Source organism: Eublepharis macularius, chromosome 2 (assembly GCF_028583425.1).
Source record: "Eublepharis macularius isolate TG4126 chromosome 2, MPM_Emac_v1.0, whole genome shotgun sequence".
Classification (NCBI taxonomy): Eukaryota; Metazoa; Chordata; class Lepidosauria; order Squamata; family Eublepharidae; genus Eublepharis; species Eublepharis macularius.
Genome location: NC_072791.1, coordinates 223,532,371 through 223,546,105, shown reverse-complemented (window position 1 = coordinate 223,546,105; position 13,735 = coordinate 223,532,371). Strand labels below are relative to the sequence as shown.

The following is a 13,735-nucleotide window of genomic DNA, read 5'->3' as shown; positions in this document are numbered from 1 at the left end:
ACTGCTTTCAGAGGTTCCAGGTGCTCGTTGTTCACGCTGCACTCGGCAGTTCCCCCTCAAATAATAACAGCACATCCAGCTGTTCTTTGGTTAGTAGTGGGATAAAGTGAAAAGGCAGTTCTGTTCTCTGATGAGTTGTAGAAGCAAAGAATAATATGAAAGAATCCCTTTCCCTAGTTCCCTCTGGAGGACATGACTGTATCCGTCTCCAGACAAATCTGTTAGGGGCGTTAGAAGTCTAATATTGTGTTTGTTTCTCTCAGACATTCCATTGGAGATACCAAAGTCCCATTTTGTCTTCAGTCCTGTGTAAAGCCTCTGAAGTATGCTGTTGCTGTTAATGACCTTGGCACGGAATATGTACACAGATACGTCGGTAAAGAACCGAGTGGTCTGAGATTCAACAAACTGTTCCTCAATGAAGACGGTATGTCACCTCTGTATGCGTTATCTGTTACACAACATTCAGTCTGTTGACCCAGTTCCTAGGGAATGGGGTTTATGATGGAGGAAGGAGGGAAGAATGGGCTGGCATTCCAGTCCCTCTGCCCACCTGTCCAATGAACTCTCTCATGGATCTTCGCTCAGGATGTGATGTTAACATTTGTTGCTTGTGTTCTAGATAGGATTAAACTAATGGCCTTTGTGTTGAGCAAAACGGCAGAGAAGGTTTAAGTACTTCCGTTTGTGATGGTCGGAAACTTTGAGTGGCACATTGACGGTACCAACAATTCTCAGGCCGCGTTCTCCCTAGCTATTTTCCTGGGCCCTTAGGTGTCGGTTTAAGCGAGTGTCGTTTCTGCCACTCCTGGGCAGAGCCACTCACTAGTTCTCTTAAGCCTGGGGTTGGTTGTGGTGAAGCAGATGCCTCTGGGAAGGAAAACAGCTGCCCTTGGCTGCCTCAGAAGAAGTGGTGGGAGAGGAGGCCTCCAGTTAGAATGGATACTGATGAACAAGCATGTCTGCTCATTGGGAGAACTTGAAACAGAGCCCCAGCCTGCCGAAGCAGACTTCCTCACCGTCATGCACCCTAGCCTGGGGTGTTCACTCAGGAATAATTCCTCTGTATTGTCGAAGGCTTTCACGGCCGGAGAACGATGGTTGTTGGGGGTTTTCCGGGCTGTATTGCCGTGGTCTTGGCATTGTAGTTCCTGACGTTTCGCCAGCAGCTGTGGCTGGCATCTTCAGAGGTGTAGCACCAAAAGACAGAGATCTCTCAGTGTCACAGTGTGGAAAAGATGTAGGTCATTTGTATCTACTCAGGAGGGGTGGGGTTGAGCTGAGTCATTCTGTAAGAGTTTCCCAGGGTGTGGAATGCTAATGGCGGGAGGCTTCACTGTATCCTGAGGAGGTTCTTTTGCATATGGATTGGTGCTTGATGTGCTAATCTTCTCTGCAGGGCTATTGTCGGGTGTGGAGTGTTTTGTTGGCCTGGTGTTTTTCAGAACTGGAGCCCATGCTCTGTTCATTCTTAAGGTTTCTTCTTTCCTGTTGAAGTTTTGCTTATGCTTGTGAATTTCAATGGCTTCCCTGTGCAGTCTGACAAAGTAGTTGGAAGTGTTGTCCAGTATTTTGGTGTCCTGGAATAAGATACTGTGCCCTGTTTGAGTTAGGCTATGTTCAGCCACAGCTGATTTTTCAGGCTGTCCAAGTCTGCAGTGTCTTTCATGTTCTTTTATTCTTGTCTGGATGCTACGCTTTGTGGTCCCGATGTAAACTTGTCCACAGCTGCAGGGTATACGGTATACTCCTGCAGAGGTGAGGGGGTCTCTGCTGTCTTTTGCTGATCGTAGCATCTGTTGTATTTTTCGGGTGGGTCTGAATACTGCTTGAAGGTTATGCTTTTCCATAAGCTTTCCCATCTGATCAGTAATTCCTTTGATATATGGCAAAAACACTTTTCCTGTAGGTGACTGTTTTTCCTTGGTTGTTTGATTCATCCTGGGTTTGATTGCTCTTCGGATTTCATTTCTGGAGTAGCCATTTGCCTGAAGTGCGTGGTTTAGATGATTAATTTCCTCATTGAGAAAGCGCGGCTCACATATCCGTCTTGCACGATCCACTAATGTTTTCATTATGCCTCTTTTCTGTCGGGGGTGGTGATTGGAGTTTTTGTGTAAGTACCGATCAGTGTGAGTTGGTTTCCTGTAGACCTTGTGACCTAACTGAAAGTTTGCTTTGCGGATGACCAAGGTATCCAGGAATGAGAGTTTTCCCTCACTTTCTTTCTCCATTGTGAATTGTATGTTCAGGTGGATGTTGTTGAGATGATTCAAAAACTCCCTCAATTCTTCCTCCCCATGGCTCCAAATGATGAATGTATCATCCACAAACCGGAACCATACACTGGGTTTGTGGGGTGCTGATTCTAGAGCTGTTTTTTTCCGGTTTGTGGATGATACATTCATCATTTGGAGCCATGGGGAGGAAGAATTGAGGGAGTTTTTGAATCATCTCAACAACATCCACCTGAACATACAATTCACAATGGAGAAAGAAAGTGAGGGAAAACTCTCATTCCTGGATACCTTGGTCATCCGCAAAGCAAACTTTCAGTTAGGTCACAAGGTCTACAGGAAACCAACTCACACTGATCGGTACTTACACAAAAACTCCAATCACCACCCCCGACAGAAAAGAGGCATAATGAAAACATTAGTGGATCGTGCAAGACGGATATGTGAGCCGCGCTTTCTCAATGAGGAAATTAATCATCTAAACCACGCACTTCAGGCAAATGGCTACTCCAGAAATGAAATCCGAAGAGCAATCAAACCCAGGATGAATCAAACAACCAAGGAAAAACAGTCACCTACAGGAAAAGTGTTTTTGCCATATATCAAAGGAATTACTGATCAGATGGGAAAGCTTATGGAAAAGCATAACCTTCAAGCAGTATTCAGACCCACCCGAAAAATACAACAGATGCTACGATCAGCAAAAGACAGCAGAGACCCCCTCACCTCTGCAGGAGTATACCGTATACCCTGCAGCTGTGGACAAGTTTACATCGGGACCACAAAGCGTAGCATCCAGACAAGAATAAAAGAACATGAAAGACACTGCAGACTTGGACAGCCTGAAAAATCAGCTGTGGCTGAACATAGCCTAACTCAAACAGGGCACAGTATCTTATTCCAGGACACCAAAATACTGGACAACACTTCCAACTACTTTGTCAGACTGCACAGGGAAGCCATTGAAATTCACAAGCATAAGCAAAACTTCAACAGGAAAGAAGAAACCTTAAGAATGAACAGAGCATGGGCTCCAATTCTGAAAAACACCAGGCCAACAAAACACTCCACACCCGACAATAGCCCTGCAGAGAAGATTAGCACATCAAGCACCAATCCATATGCAAAAGAACCTCCTCAGGATACAGTGAAGCCTCCCGCCATTAGCATTCCACACCCTGGGAAACTCTTACAGAATGACTCAGCTCAACCCCACCCCTCCTGAGTAGATACAAATGACCTACATCTTTTCCACACTGTGACACTGAGAGATCTCTGTCTTTTGGTGCTACACCTCTGAAGATGCCAGCCACAGCTGCTGGCGAAACGTCAGGAACTACAATGCCAAGACCACGGCAATACAGCCCGGAAAACCCCCAACAACCATCAATAATTCCTCTGTTGCCTTTTGTGGTTCCAAGGAGATATAGCGGAATACGGAGGGAAAACGAGGGGTTGCAGATACGCCATAAAGATGCCTGTAGCGCCTTTTCTCTCTGGCCTCCATCTTGGAACGACGCGCCGTGGAGCTGGAACCATGCAACTCTTCATTCGTGCTCAGAATCTGCACACCCTTGAGGTGTCTGGAGAAGAAACAGTAGCTCACCTGAAGGCTCACATTGAGCCCTTGGAGGGCATCGCACCTGAGGATCAGGTGGTTCTCTTGGGTGGGACTCCATTGGAAGATGATGCCATCATTGGGCAGTGCGGTATCAGTGACTTCACAACTGTGGAGATCGCTGCACGCATGCTGGGTGGAAAAGTCCACGGCTCCCTGGCTCGTGCTGGCAAAGTGAGAGGCCAGACCCCCAAAGTTGCTAAGCAAGAGAAGAAGAAAAAGAAGACTGGCCGTGCTAAGAGACGCATGCAATACAACCGCCGCTTTGTCAACGTTGTGCCAGGCTTTGGCAAGAAGAAGGGCCCCAATGCTAACTCCTAAAGAGCACCCAGTTACCTAATAAATCTGATACTTGCTTGGGGAAAAAAAAGATGCCTGTAGCGTGGTTACAGCCTGTATTTGGCTAAGATACCAGGGTACTTGTCACGCCTGCTCATTTTGTAAAATAAAACTTTCTTCCCTTGATATGGGGGTAAGATGACACAAGGTACTGGTCACGGGTCCTGCTCCATTGATACTGGTAGTATAACATCAGTGAAAATTATTCCTTCGTCATTTCCTCCTGTTCTCCCATGCTGGGGACTCAGAATAGCTTAAAAAATTAAATCAGCATGAACGATGCAGATTCAAACCAAATATACAACTCAGCAAATAAGTATAGGGTAATAATACCTGCGGCCAACAGTGCTGGTGCTAATCTTTGTGCATTGCAGGCTCTAGTCGCTGCCAGTAATGCTTGTGGTACTTGAGGTGCGCTCTTAACGGGTCTCAGAAGACCTGATGTGCTGCCAGTGTCCTCCTAGTTGCTCTCAAATCTATTTCAGGTTATTCAACAAAGTTGGGATCTCTTTTGTGCATTGGCACACATCATACAACTCCTACCGAGTTTTAGCTCTTGTTTCAAAATAAGATTACCCTTCCCTACATCACAACTTGTATAGTTTGGCGAGGTGGGGAGGAAGGTAAGAATTCCTTCATAGTATTGTGCTTAAAAGAGAATTGAATAGCGCCCCGATGATGCATGTGAGCGTTGAAGTGAAGCACTGGGTTTTATTAGTGAAAAATGCCCAGGGCTGTTACTTGGTGAGACAAGACAAGCACTCCGTTGCTACGATACGGAATTAATTTTTAATAGAATGAGAGTTAAGATGTGGCATTTGTAGACCATGTGATCCATTCGCTGAGGAATTCTTTTCCTACGTTTGTGTATTTGAAATATAATGCTACTTCCATTTATGTTTAGCTTTATAACCCCAATTTAAAAGGCTAATTCCTCAGATACTGTACAAACAGTTATCTTAATTTTCATAATATATATGAAGCATATGAATTACTCTGTGATCAAATGTTAACTATTATTACTTCCGTAGTCTTAAACTGTGGTATTCAAGTTTCCTGATTCCGATTACATTTGTTTCTGAAAACAGAATGTCTGAATAGGGTGAGACTCAAAGGCAACTAACAGTGCAGTCCTAAACTCGAGTTACTCCAGTCTAAGCCCCCTGAAGTCAATGAGCTTAGACTGGAGTAACACCGTAAAACACATAAATTAAAACTGATTTGTCTAAACCTCATTGCTTTGGTTTGGTTTTAGAATCCTGTATGGCATAATTGGACTTTGTATCTGTGTAACTTTGTGTGAATGCAGATGTATTTAGCCTTGAATTTAGACTATTGGTAATCTCCATCAAGAAGTTAATTCCTTAATACAAAAGGAGCTGATCTACTGTAGAGTTCTTGGTACAATTCCAGGTGTCTGTAATCTGTGCCAGAGGCAAAAAGCATCAACTGTTGTGTCTAAAAATGGCCACTACACCCAGCTCAATGTCTCATTAGTACATCGTGCTTGTACTTTCATTGACTGTCCTAAATATAGTCGGCCAGTGACATTGCAATACTTTGGATGACCAGCCGGCCAGTGCTTGAATACTTAAAATGGTTTTGAATTACAAACTCTTAGTCAGAGGCCTCGAATCTCTCCGTTTCCTCCTGTGTCGGTACACAGTTTTGGTAGCGTTTTGTATTAGGCAGCGTTGAGAATGATGGATCTTGTATTTGATGCAACTTGTTTCTGTATTTGGAGTTTTTAGCCTGTATGTCTGCGGAATAAAAGTAATGAGTAAATATGGGGCAAAATATGCATTAGCTGCAATGTATAGGGAAGAAAAGTCGTACATTAGTAATTTATGTAATAGATAATCGTTTTATTATCTATCTAATTATTATTTAAAATAATTTTAATAATAAAAATTTAAAAAAATAAAAAAAAACTTTTAAAATGTAAATTTAAATGTAAAATTAGATTTGTAATGCTACTTGGTGCAGTGGTACCAAATCGAAACATATGAGCAACTATATCTTTGGTGCCTGCACCCAGCTCTGCACATGCAAGTATTGTCCATTCTTGCATCGGAGAATGCGCATGCGCGCTCTCTCTGTCTTGGTCTGTCTGAATGAATGAATGAATGAATGAATGAGGGTTCTCTGCTTGCTCCCCTCCCCCCCCAAAAGACAGACTGAAAAGAACAAAAAAACCCTCTTAACTGGAAATGCAAAAGGTGGATCTTTTAGGATCCAGCAGCTGTCAAAAGAGTGGCCTGTCACAGTCATCCGCTGATTCTTGAAGGCAGGCGGAGGCATAGGATGCCTCATAAAATATAGGAGGAGGCCCCTCCTGGCTGTGGAACTGGTCACTTGGTAAGATCGTTGATTGAATAAGTTTCTGTTTTGCAGACAAACCCCACAATCCTATGGTGAACGCTGGAGCGATTGTGATTACGTCCTTGATCAAGGTAAAATGTCTGTACTTAGTTTTACTGAGAGTTGCATAGAGAGCATTTTTTTGTGGAAAGCTATAAGTTGTGTAGTTTTAGCTTCCGTAAACATGAAAACTTGATAACCTGAATGGCTCACTAATCTAGAGACGTGCGGACAAACTGTTGGGCCTGCAGAACAGTTTAAATCCAGAGGGGCGTGTTTGCATCTGAAGCTTTTTTCCAGAGCTTTTCTAAAGGTGGTTCTCTTCCCCAAAATTCAAAGCGAAAATATTACCAATGTGGAAAAGAGCAGAAGTCCGGTAGCACCTATAAGACTCTCAAAATTAGTGGCAGGGTATGAGCTTTTGTGAGCCACAGCTCACTTCTTCAGATACAGAGCTGTGGCTCACGAAAGCTCATACCCTACCACTAATTTTGTGAGTCTTATAGGTGCTACTGGGCTCTTGGTCTTTTCCACTGCTGCAGACAGACTAACACTGGCTACCCATCTCGATCTATTCCCAATGTGTACTGCTTCTGCTTTCTTTCCTCTATTTTCCCCCATCTCCCAGTTTTCTCTTCCTAAAGCACTTGTGCCAAATTGCATTGCCTTTTAAATTAAAGAGCGTGTGGGTGCCGGGGAGAAGTTCTGTTCTGTTGGGCACCTTCTGGAAAAAGGTTATGTTAAAAGTGGTGAATGTATACAGGCCCTTCTGGATGTGCCCCCAAATACTTGAAAATCTAATTCCATCTGCTTAGCATTTAGTGGAGCATGCAACTAATTTTAAAAGCATTTTGATGAAAATTTGACATAGAATCCTGTGAATCAGCTTTAATGTGCATTTTAAAGTGTTTGCAAAATCGTATTCAAAGTTCTTGTGGCAGTTGGATACCTGTAAGGATTTACAGTAAAAATGCTTAATTGTCCACAGCATTGATAGTGTGGTTTACAGTTTTATGAGGTGCATTGCCAAATCCCCTGGCAATTCTTTAAATATTAGATATTCTCACATTTTATTGTGATCTTATTTGCAGAATTTCTGTCTTAGTTAAATATATTTGGAAAACAGTTAGCTTAGTAATTTAACAAATGTAGGACCACTAGATTTTTAAAATACATAACATGATTGTACTTAATATATTGTAATTAATTTGAATTTCTGCATATCAAATATGCCTTAATTACTATAAATGCCATCTTTAGTGTGAGAATTAATCTAATTTTGCACCTGTGGATCTCCAGAAAGAAATGACTTCTTATGAACATCTCCTTGTCTAGTTTTGAAGTAGGTTTTTTAAAAGGGGCAGCTTTAAAAATGATGTTTGCATCGTAACATCCATGCATTTGTTGCAGAACTTTTAGTTATGAAAGGCTGTTTCTTAGTCTTGGCTCATGATTTTCTGCTTTTCTTTATATTGAAGAAAGTATAAGAACATCCTGCTTAAAACATTTATCTTTAATAGCTGTAGGAGAAGGAAAATGGCCTTAAGTATGACAGGTAAATTTATTCATGTTTAATTTCTTTCTGTAGGTTTAATGAACTTTGAAATTCACTTTGACAATGAGTTTTAAATAAACAGCAGACAAATAATGGAGGATTTGAGTGCCATCCTTGCCATAGTGTAGGCAATCTAAAATGTGATCATAAGCAGTCACTTAGCTCGAAATAAATTCCATTGAAATTAGTGGGATTTTACTTACAACTCAGTGGCTCAGATCCAGTTCTTCTGCAAATGGTGTTTGTGGAAGGGATTTATTGCCTTTCCCTTTCCAGTGCATTCTCCATCCCTAGAGGGTTAGAGGACCCCCTCAAGTATGGCACAGAGTATTGGGAAAGGACGATGGGAAAATTAGAACTCCCCACCCCATACAAGCATCTCTGTTTGACAAGAGTAAAAATACTTCTGTTGATTCCTCCTTCTTACTGCACACTCCTTCTGTTTGCAGAAAGGTTGGCTCTGACCCGGTGTGTTTTGTTTGAGGTGAAAACATAAGCATTATAGAACAGTTCTCAGTAGAAGTTTCACACTATTGCCATGTACTGCAGCTTAAGTTTACTGCATGCAGTTGTTGACAGTATTACAAAGAGCATTATTAATTTCTTCTCCAGCCAGTACTGGATTGCACTGAAACTTTGCATGTAGTATCTGCATGTCCAGCAGGCATAAATCACTGTATTGCATCATTTGTTTAGAGTGACCATTTCATGTGCTTCATTGACTAGGAAAGTTACAAGGAGAGTTACAAGGAGAATTCTGAAAATTGCTTTGAGAAGCAGAATGTTTGAAGGATCTTTGGTTTGCTTGTTCTTTGACGAATGCCTTAAAAATTAAAGCCATCAATTCAGCCCCTGAATTAAAGCTCACTTTTTCTGGCATCTGTAAGAGTGCCTTGTTCCTTTATTTCATTGGAAGTTGACCTCATTGTGTTCAGTGGGACTTACTCCCCAATAAGTGTATGTAGGATTGCCAACATCCTTGCAAAGTCCACTGGGTCATCTTAATCCCCTGTACTGAGCATTTTTGTCTGAAATCTAAAAGAAACAACTCTGGTAAAGCTTCTTTGTCTGACTAGCAAGAGACTCTTAGGAGTTGACCAGGTGATAGACTCTTTCCGTGTCTTCACTGCAGCTGTAATTGGATTTATTGGAAGTGGGTGTAATCCTGAGAACTGAGCATCTGGGTAATTTAAATGTGTACTTTATTACATGTCGGCTATGTCAGATGTAGTCTGACTAAGAGTTCTGAATCTGCTGCTGGTTACACGATGTTACTTGGCTTAGCGAGCTTAAAAGCAGTAACACGACACAGTACGTGAAGTCAATTGAAAGAATACGGAGTTACATAAAAGACTCATTCGAAGTTCTTTGGGTTCCTGATGAAAGACGAGGATTCTTTAAATTGAGGTTTCTGGTGATGCAGTTTTAGTGGACATTGAAGCAGTGCTGAAAGTAAGAGGGCAAAGATACCTTCAAGAGTAAATGGATGGCTGTCTGAAACTTTGCTGTACACTCATACAACTTCATCTAAGTTGTTCACATGCAGTGCAGCGAGGTAGCACAAGGCTTACCTTTTGGAGATTGTTAATTCATAGGGTCGCCATAAGTTTGAAGCAGCTCGACAGCGCGCATCACATATGTGTTGATTAAGCATTTCCAGCAAGTGAGAAACTAGCGCAGCATCTGGAGAGCTAGGCTAGAGCTTATCTTCTCCATTTGCTAATTTTTTTATTTGCAGGGAGAGTATTAAAATGTAACTCTCCCGTCCTACAGTCTGAAGTGGCACAGCTGTTTCCTCATTCTGCTGCACATGTAAGTCCATGAGCTGAAACTAAAAGGAGGAGGCATTGCCAGGCAGTTGACTGCCTACTGAAGATAGGATGTCGGCCTAGAACAGTCTTTAATCTAACTTATGGAGGCAGGTTTGTTTCCCTAGTGGCAAGGAATTTTTGGGTTCAGGCGTGCTGTGACATGCCATTGACATAATTAAGATTGATCTGACTTTATGGCAGCCACAGGGCGAGTTGCTGGAAAGGCTCCCATTGGCAGCTGCTTTCCACAGCAACCTTCATGCATGAGAGCTCCTGGAAGCCAGTTGGGTGACCTTGGGTCAGTCACAGCTCTTTCAGAACTCTCTCAGCCCCACCCACCTCACAGGGTGTTTGTTGTGGGGATAATAATAACATACCTTGTAAACTGCTCTGAGTGAGTGTTAAGCCCCCCTAAAGGGTGGTATATAAATCAAATGTTATTTTTATTACTATAGCTACTCGCCATGTGGATTTTTCTGCTCTCTGTAAACATGCTCAGTATAGTTTTACTGACAAACAGGAAGTTGAGTTAATTCACAACCGGCTTCCTACGTGAGAACAACAGTTCATGAGAAAATGCCGTGATCCCCAGAACCAAAGAGTTCAGTATAACACACCTCCAGAATTGTTTCTAAGGGGGAACACAGAAGAGTGCCTCAGCTTTTGTATGCGATTATTTTGATCTGTGATCATCATGATGGGTTCTGGTGAAAGGAGAATGCAACGAGAGGGTGAAATTTTCACTTTCATCCATTCTGGAGCATGCGCCTCGGCGTTAAACGGAATGCATTCTTTTCTTGAATAAACCTTGCAGTTTCTATATATTGTCGAAGGCTTTCATGGCCGGAGAACGATGGTTGTTGTGGATTTTCTGGGCTGTATCGCCGTGGTCTTGGCATTGTAGTTCCTGATGTTTCGCCAGCAGCTGTGGATGGCATCTTCAGAGGTGGAGCACCAAAAGACACTGTGACACTGAGAGATCTCTGTCTTTTGGTGCTACACCTCTGAAGATGCCAGCCACAGCTGCTGGCGAAACGTCAGGATCTACAATGCCAAGACCACGGCTATACAGCCCGGAAAATCCACAACAACCATCTTGCAGTTTCTGATTGGGACTTAAATGTCGGAATCTTGAAATAGAATATAGACTTGCATTTTGTATCTGCTTTAATGGTCCTTTTTGTGGTAGTCAATGGCCAGTGGCTTGGATCCCTCTTAGAATTACGTGGGCTCATGAGGGGATGGGCATTTTTTACCACCACCCTCCTCCCCGCAGGAGACTTCAGATTTCCTCCTTCAGCTACTCCTTGGGTGTCCCCATTCCCAAGGAGAGGCATTGCTTGAGCTGCTCATCTGTTCAGATGTTTGCTGCTTTGTGAAGTATGTAGTCCAAACTGAGAATCAAAATCAGACTAGACTGGTGTTGAGTATATCCTAAGGTAGGCTGTAGGACTCTTCTTACTGGTTTTTCCATTTAAAGTGATGAAAAAACATCACAGTTCATTAAAAGTCAATATTAAAAGTTGAGTGTAATACAAATCGGCATTAATTATATCTGCAGGCCTCCAAGACTGGCAAAGGGTAACATTTTTCTTCATTACTAATTGCCTAATAACATTTATAGTACTGGCTTACTTAGATCCCGAATTTACAGATTTTGGCTTGGATCCTAACCTTCATTTTGCCTATTTTAGTTACTTTGCTCACACCATTTTTTGCCCATTCCCACTGTCACAACAGCAGCACCCCACAACCCCTATAGTGTACCTGGGAGTCCACTGATCCAACGGGGCACAACCCGGGCGGGGGGGGGGGGATATGGAAGACAAGGAGGAAGCAGGAGGCAGGAGATTACTTCTTATACAGTGCAGCTCTCTTTATGCTGCGATCTCCCGTCTTCGCCCCCCCCCCCCACAGGCTTCTCTTAACTCAGCGTAGTCTGCCTTTCCCTCAGTTTTGGCAGCAGAACCTGCCCCTCTATCCTTGCCACATCCACCCCCAAGGGGATGGATGCTCCTTTACATTGTCTGCACAAGTGCCGACAATATTCCTATCTTAAGAGGGAGCTAAACCCCCCCCCCCTTCATTTTTTGGAGGGGTTTCCCCTTTTCCTGCAAACCTGCCAGGTCTATAGCAGAACACCCCCTCGCTGAACTTGGCCAAATTCTCTGGGTTTTTCAGTTTGCACAAGTGCTCGTTTCGGAATGACATATATGGTATGTTTTGGCTGTCTATTCAGTATGTTAATTTTGCAGATTCATGGATATTTATTCATTTATTTCTTTAGAATATTTCTGTACTGCCTCTTTAGAGTCCAGCTCAAGGCAGCTTACAATTAAAAACTACAGTATAAAACACAAACCATTAGACGTAAGCAGCGTACAAACTATCCATCAAACAGAGCAGACTGATAAGATAAACTTTTAATTAAAAGTGTGGGTTAAAAAGATCTGTGTTTTAGCATAGTGCCTAAGAGTAGGTAAAGTAGGCACCAGGCAAATCTTAAGAGGTCTTCCAAAGGCTAGAAATGTACTCAACCAGCTTTAAACACCAGTAACATTTTTCTACTCCTGTTGATTTGGAGCTGCTGGTTATCTTTTCTCAGTTCTTCAAATTACTGTGTCTTCGAACTGCTTGAATTTTCTTTTAAGCAAATACCAACGTAATCTGCCATCTAAAGCACAATCTTCAGTTTCTTAAAATCTCCATTATTCATTTACGCAACACTTGAATGTCAGAAGGATTGTGCCTTCTGTGTTAACAGCACTTTTCTCATACTGATCTGTTCAGATTTACTCACGAGTAAGTAGCCCATTGCTGGGATTGGAACCAAGATTCCGATATTTCAAAGTATGAATACTGAAAGGAAAGGCGCCATTAAACATATTTTTTAAATGTAAAGTGTCCTCGTGCCATAAGAACTGTTGCTGTGTAATGCAGTCCATATGCTTTGGAACATTTTAATGTAACTTCTTTCTTACAACTCTTTAACAGTGACATTTCAGCTAGTCAGCAGTTACGGAACTGCTTTGAATTGCTTGAGGTTGGTTCACACCTAGATGTTAAAAGAAGTGAGCCCTGATACGTAGGCCCCAGTGTACACATGGAGATTTCTCTTCTGCAGTGCATTATAACGTCTCTGCATAGATCTGTGGTGCAGTCTCGTCTGGAGTATACTCGTCTGGAGTATTCTTACAAGGGGGATTAGACTGATGGCTTGTAGGAGAGGCCTGCCAGTGGCCGGCTACAGACAACCTCCACGTTCCGAGGCAGTGAAAACCTTGAGTTGCAGTGCCAGAAGAAGGCAGCATCTGGGCACTTCGTGCACTGTTGTTGGCCCACTAGAGCAGGGGTCCCCAACCTGCGGCCCGCGGGCCACATGCGGCCCCCAAGCTCTTTCTGTGCGGCCCTCCAACCTGCTTATTTGCTGCTATCACCCTGCAATTTTGTTGCATTTTGAGTTAAGCTGTGGCCCTCTTTAGGCACTGGGCACTCTAATGCGGCCCCCATGTGCCAAAAGGTTGGGGATCCCTGCACTAGAGTAACTGGTTGGCCACAGGATGCTGGACTAGATGGACTGCTGGTCTGATCCAGCCGGGCTGTTCTTACGTTGAGAAAGCTCACAGGACTGATTTGGGGGCCAGAACTTTTTTTTGCCGTTGACGTGTTGGGGCAGTCGCTGCTTTCGGAGCTCTTGCTGTACATACACAGGGTTACGGTTCATATCAGGATATGAGTTTAAAAGACTAGCTCATCCAAAGACTCATTTGATAATTAGTGTTGTATTTTATAAGATTGTAATTTTATAAGACTG

The 13,735-nt window shown here is 42.9% G+C and overlaps 2 protein-coding genes across 7 annotated transcripts in view; both read left to right on the top strand.

Annotated features, from left to right (window-relative positions):
* The window catches only part of GLS (glutaminase), an 88,701-nt gene that overhangs the window by 21,288 nt on the left and 53,678 nt on the right, over positions 1-13,735 (top strand). For all 6 annotated transcript variants that reach the window (XM_054970523.1, XM_054970527.1, XM_054970526.1 and 3 more), the window contains exons 6-7: positions 264-427; positions 6,589-6,647. In XM_054970523.1, the coding sequence (XP_054826498.1) occupies positions 264-427; positions 6,589-6,647 (223 nt within the window). The remainder of the gene's footprint in view (positions 1-263; positions 428-6,588; positions 6,648-13,735) is intronic.
* LOC129323804 (FAU ubiquitin-like and ribosomal protein S30) lies at positions 3,729-4,225 on the top strand. Its single transcript, XM_054970529.1, has one exon. The coding sequence runs from the start codon at positions 3,775-3,777 to the stop codon at positions 4,174-4,176; it is 402 nt and encodes a 133-aa protein (XP_054826504.1). The 5' UTR covers positions 3,729-3,774; the 3' UTR covers positions 4,177-4,225.

What these genes read in the sequence shown, in the direction of transcription:
- LOC129323804 (XM_054970529.1), top strand. Translation starts at nt 3,775, where the DNA reads ATGCAACTCTTCATTCGTGCTCAGAATCTGCACACCCTTGAGGTGTCT.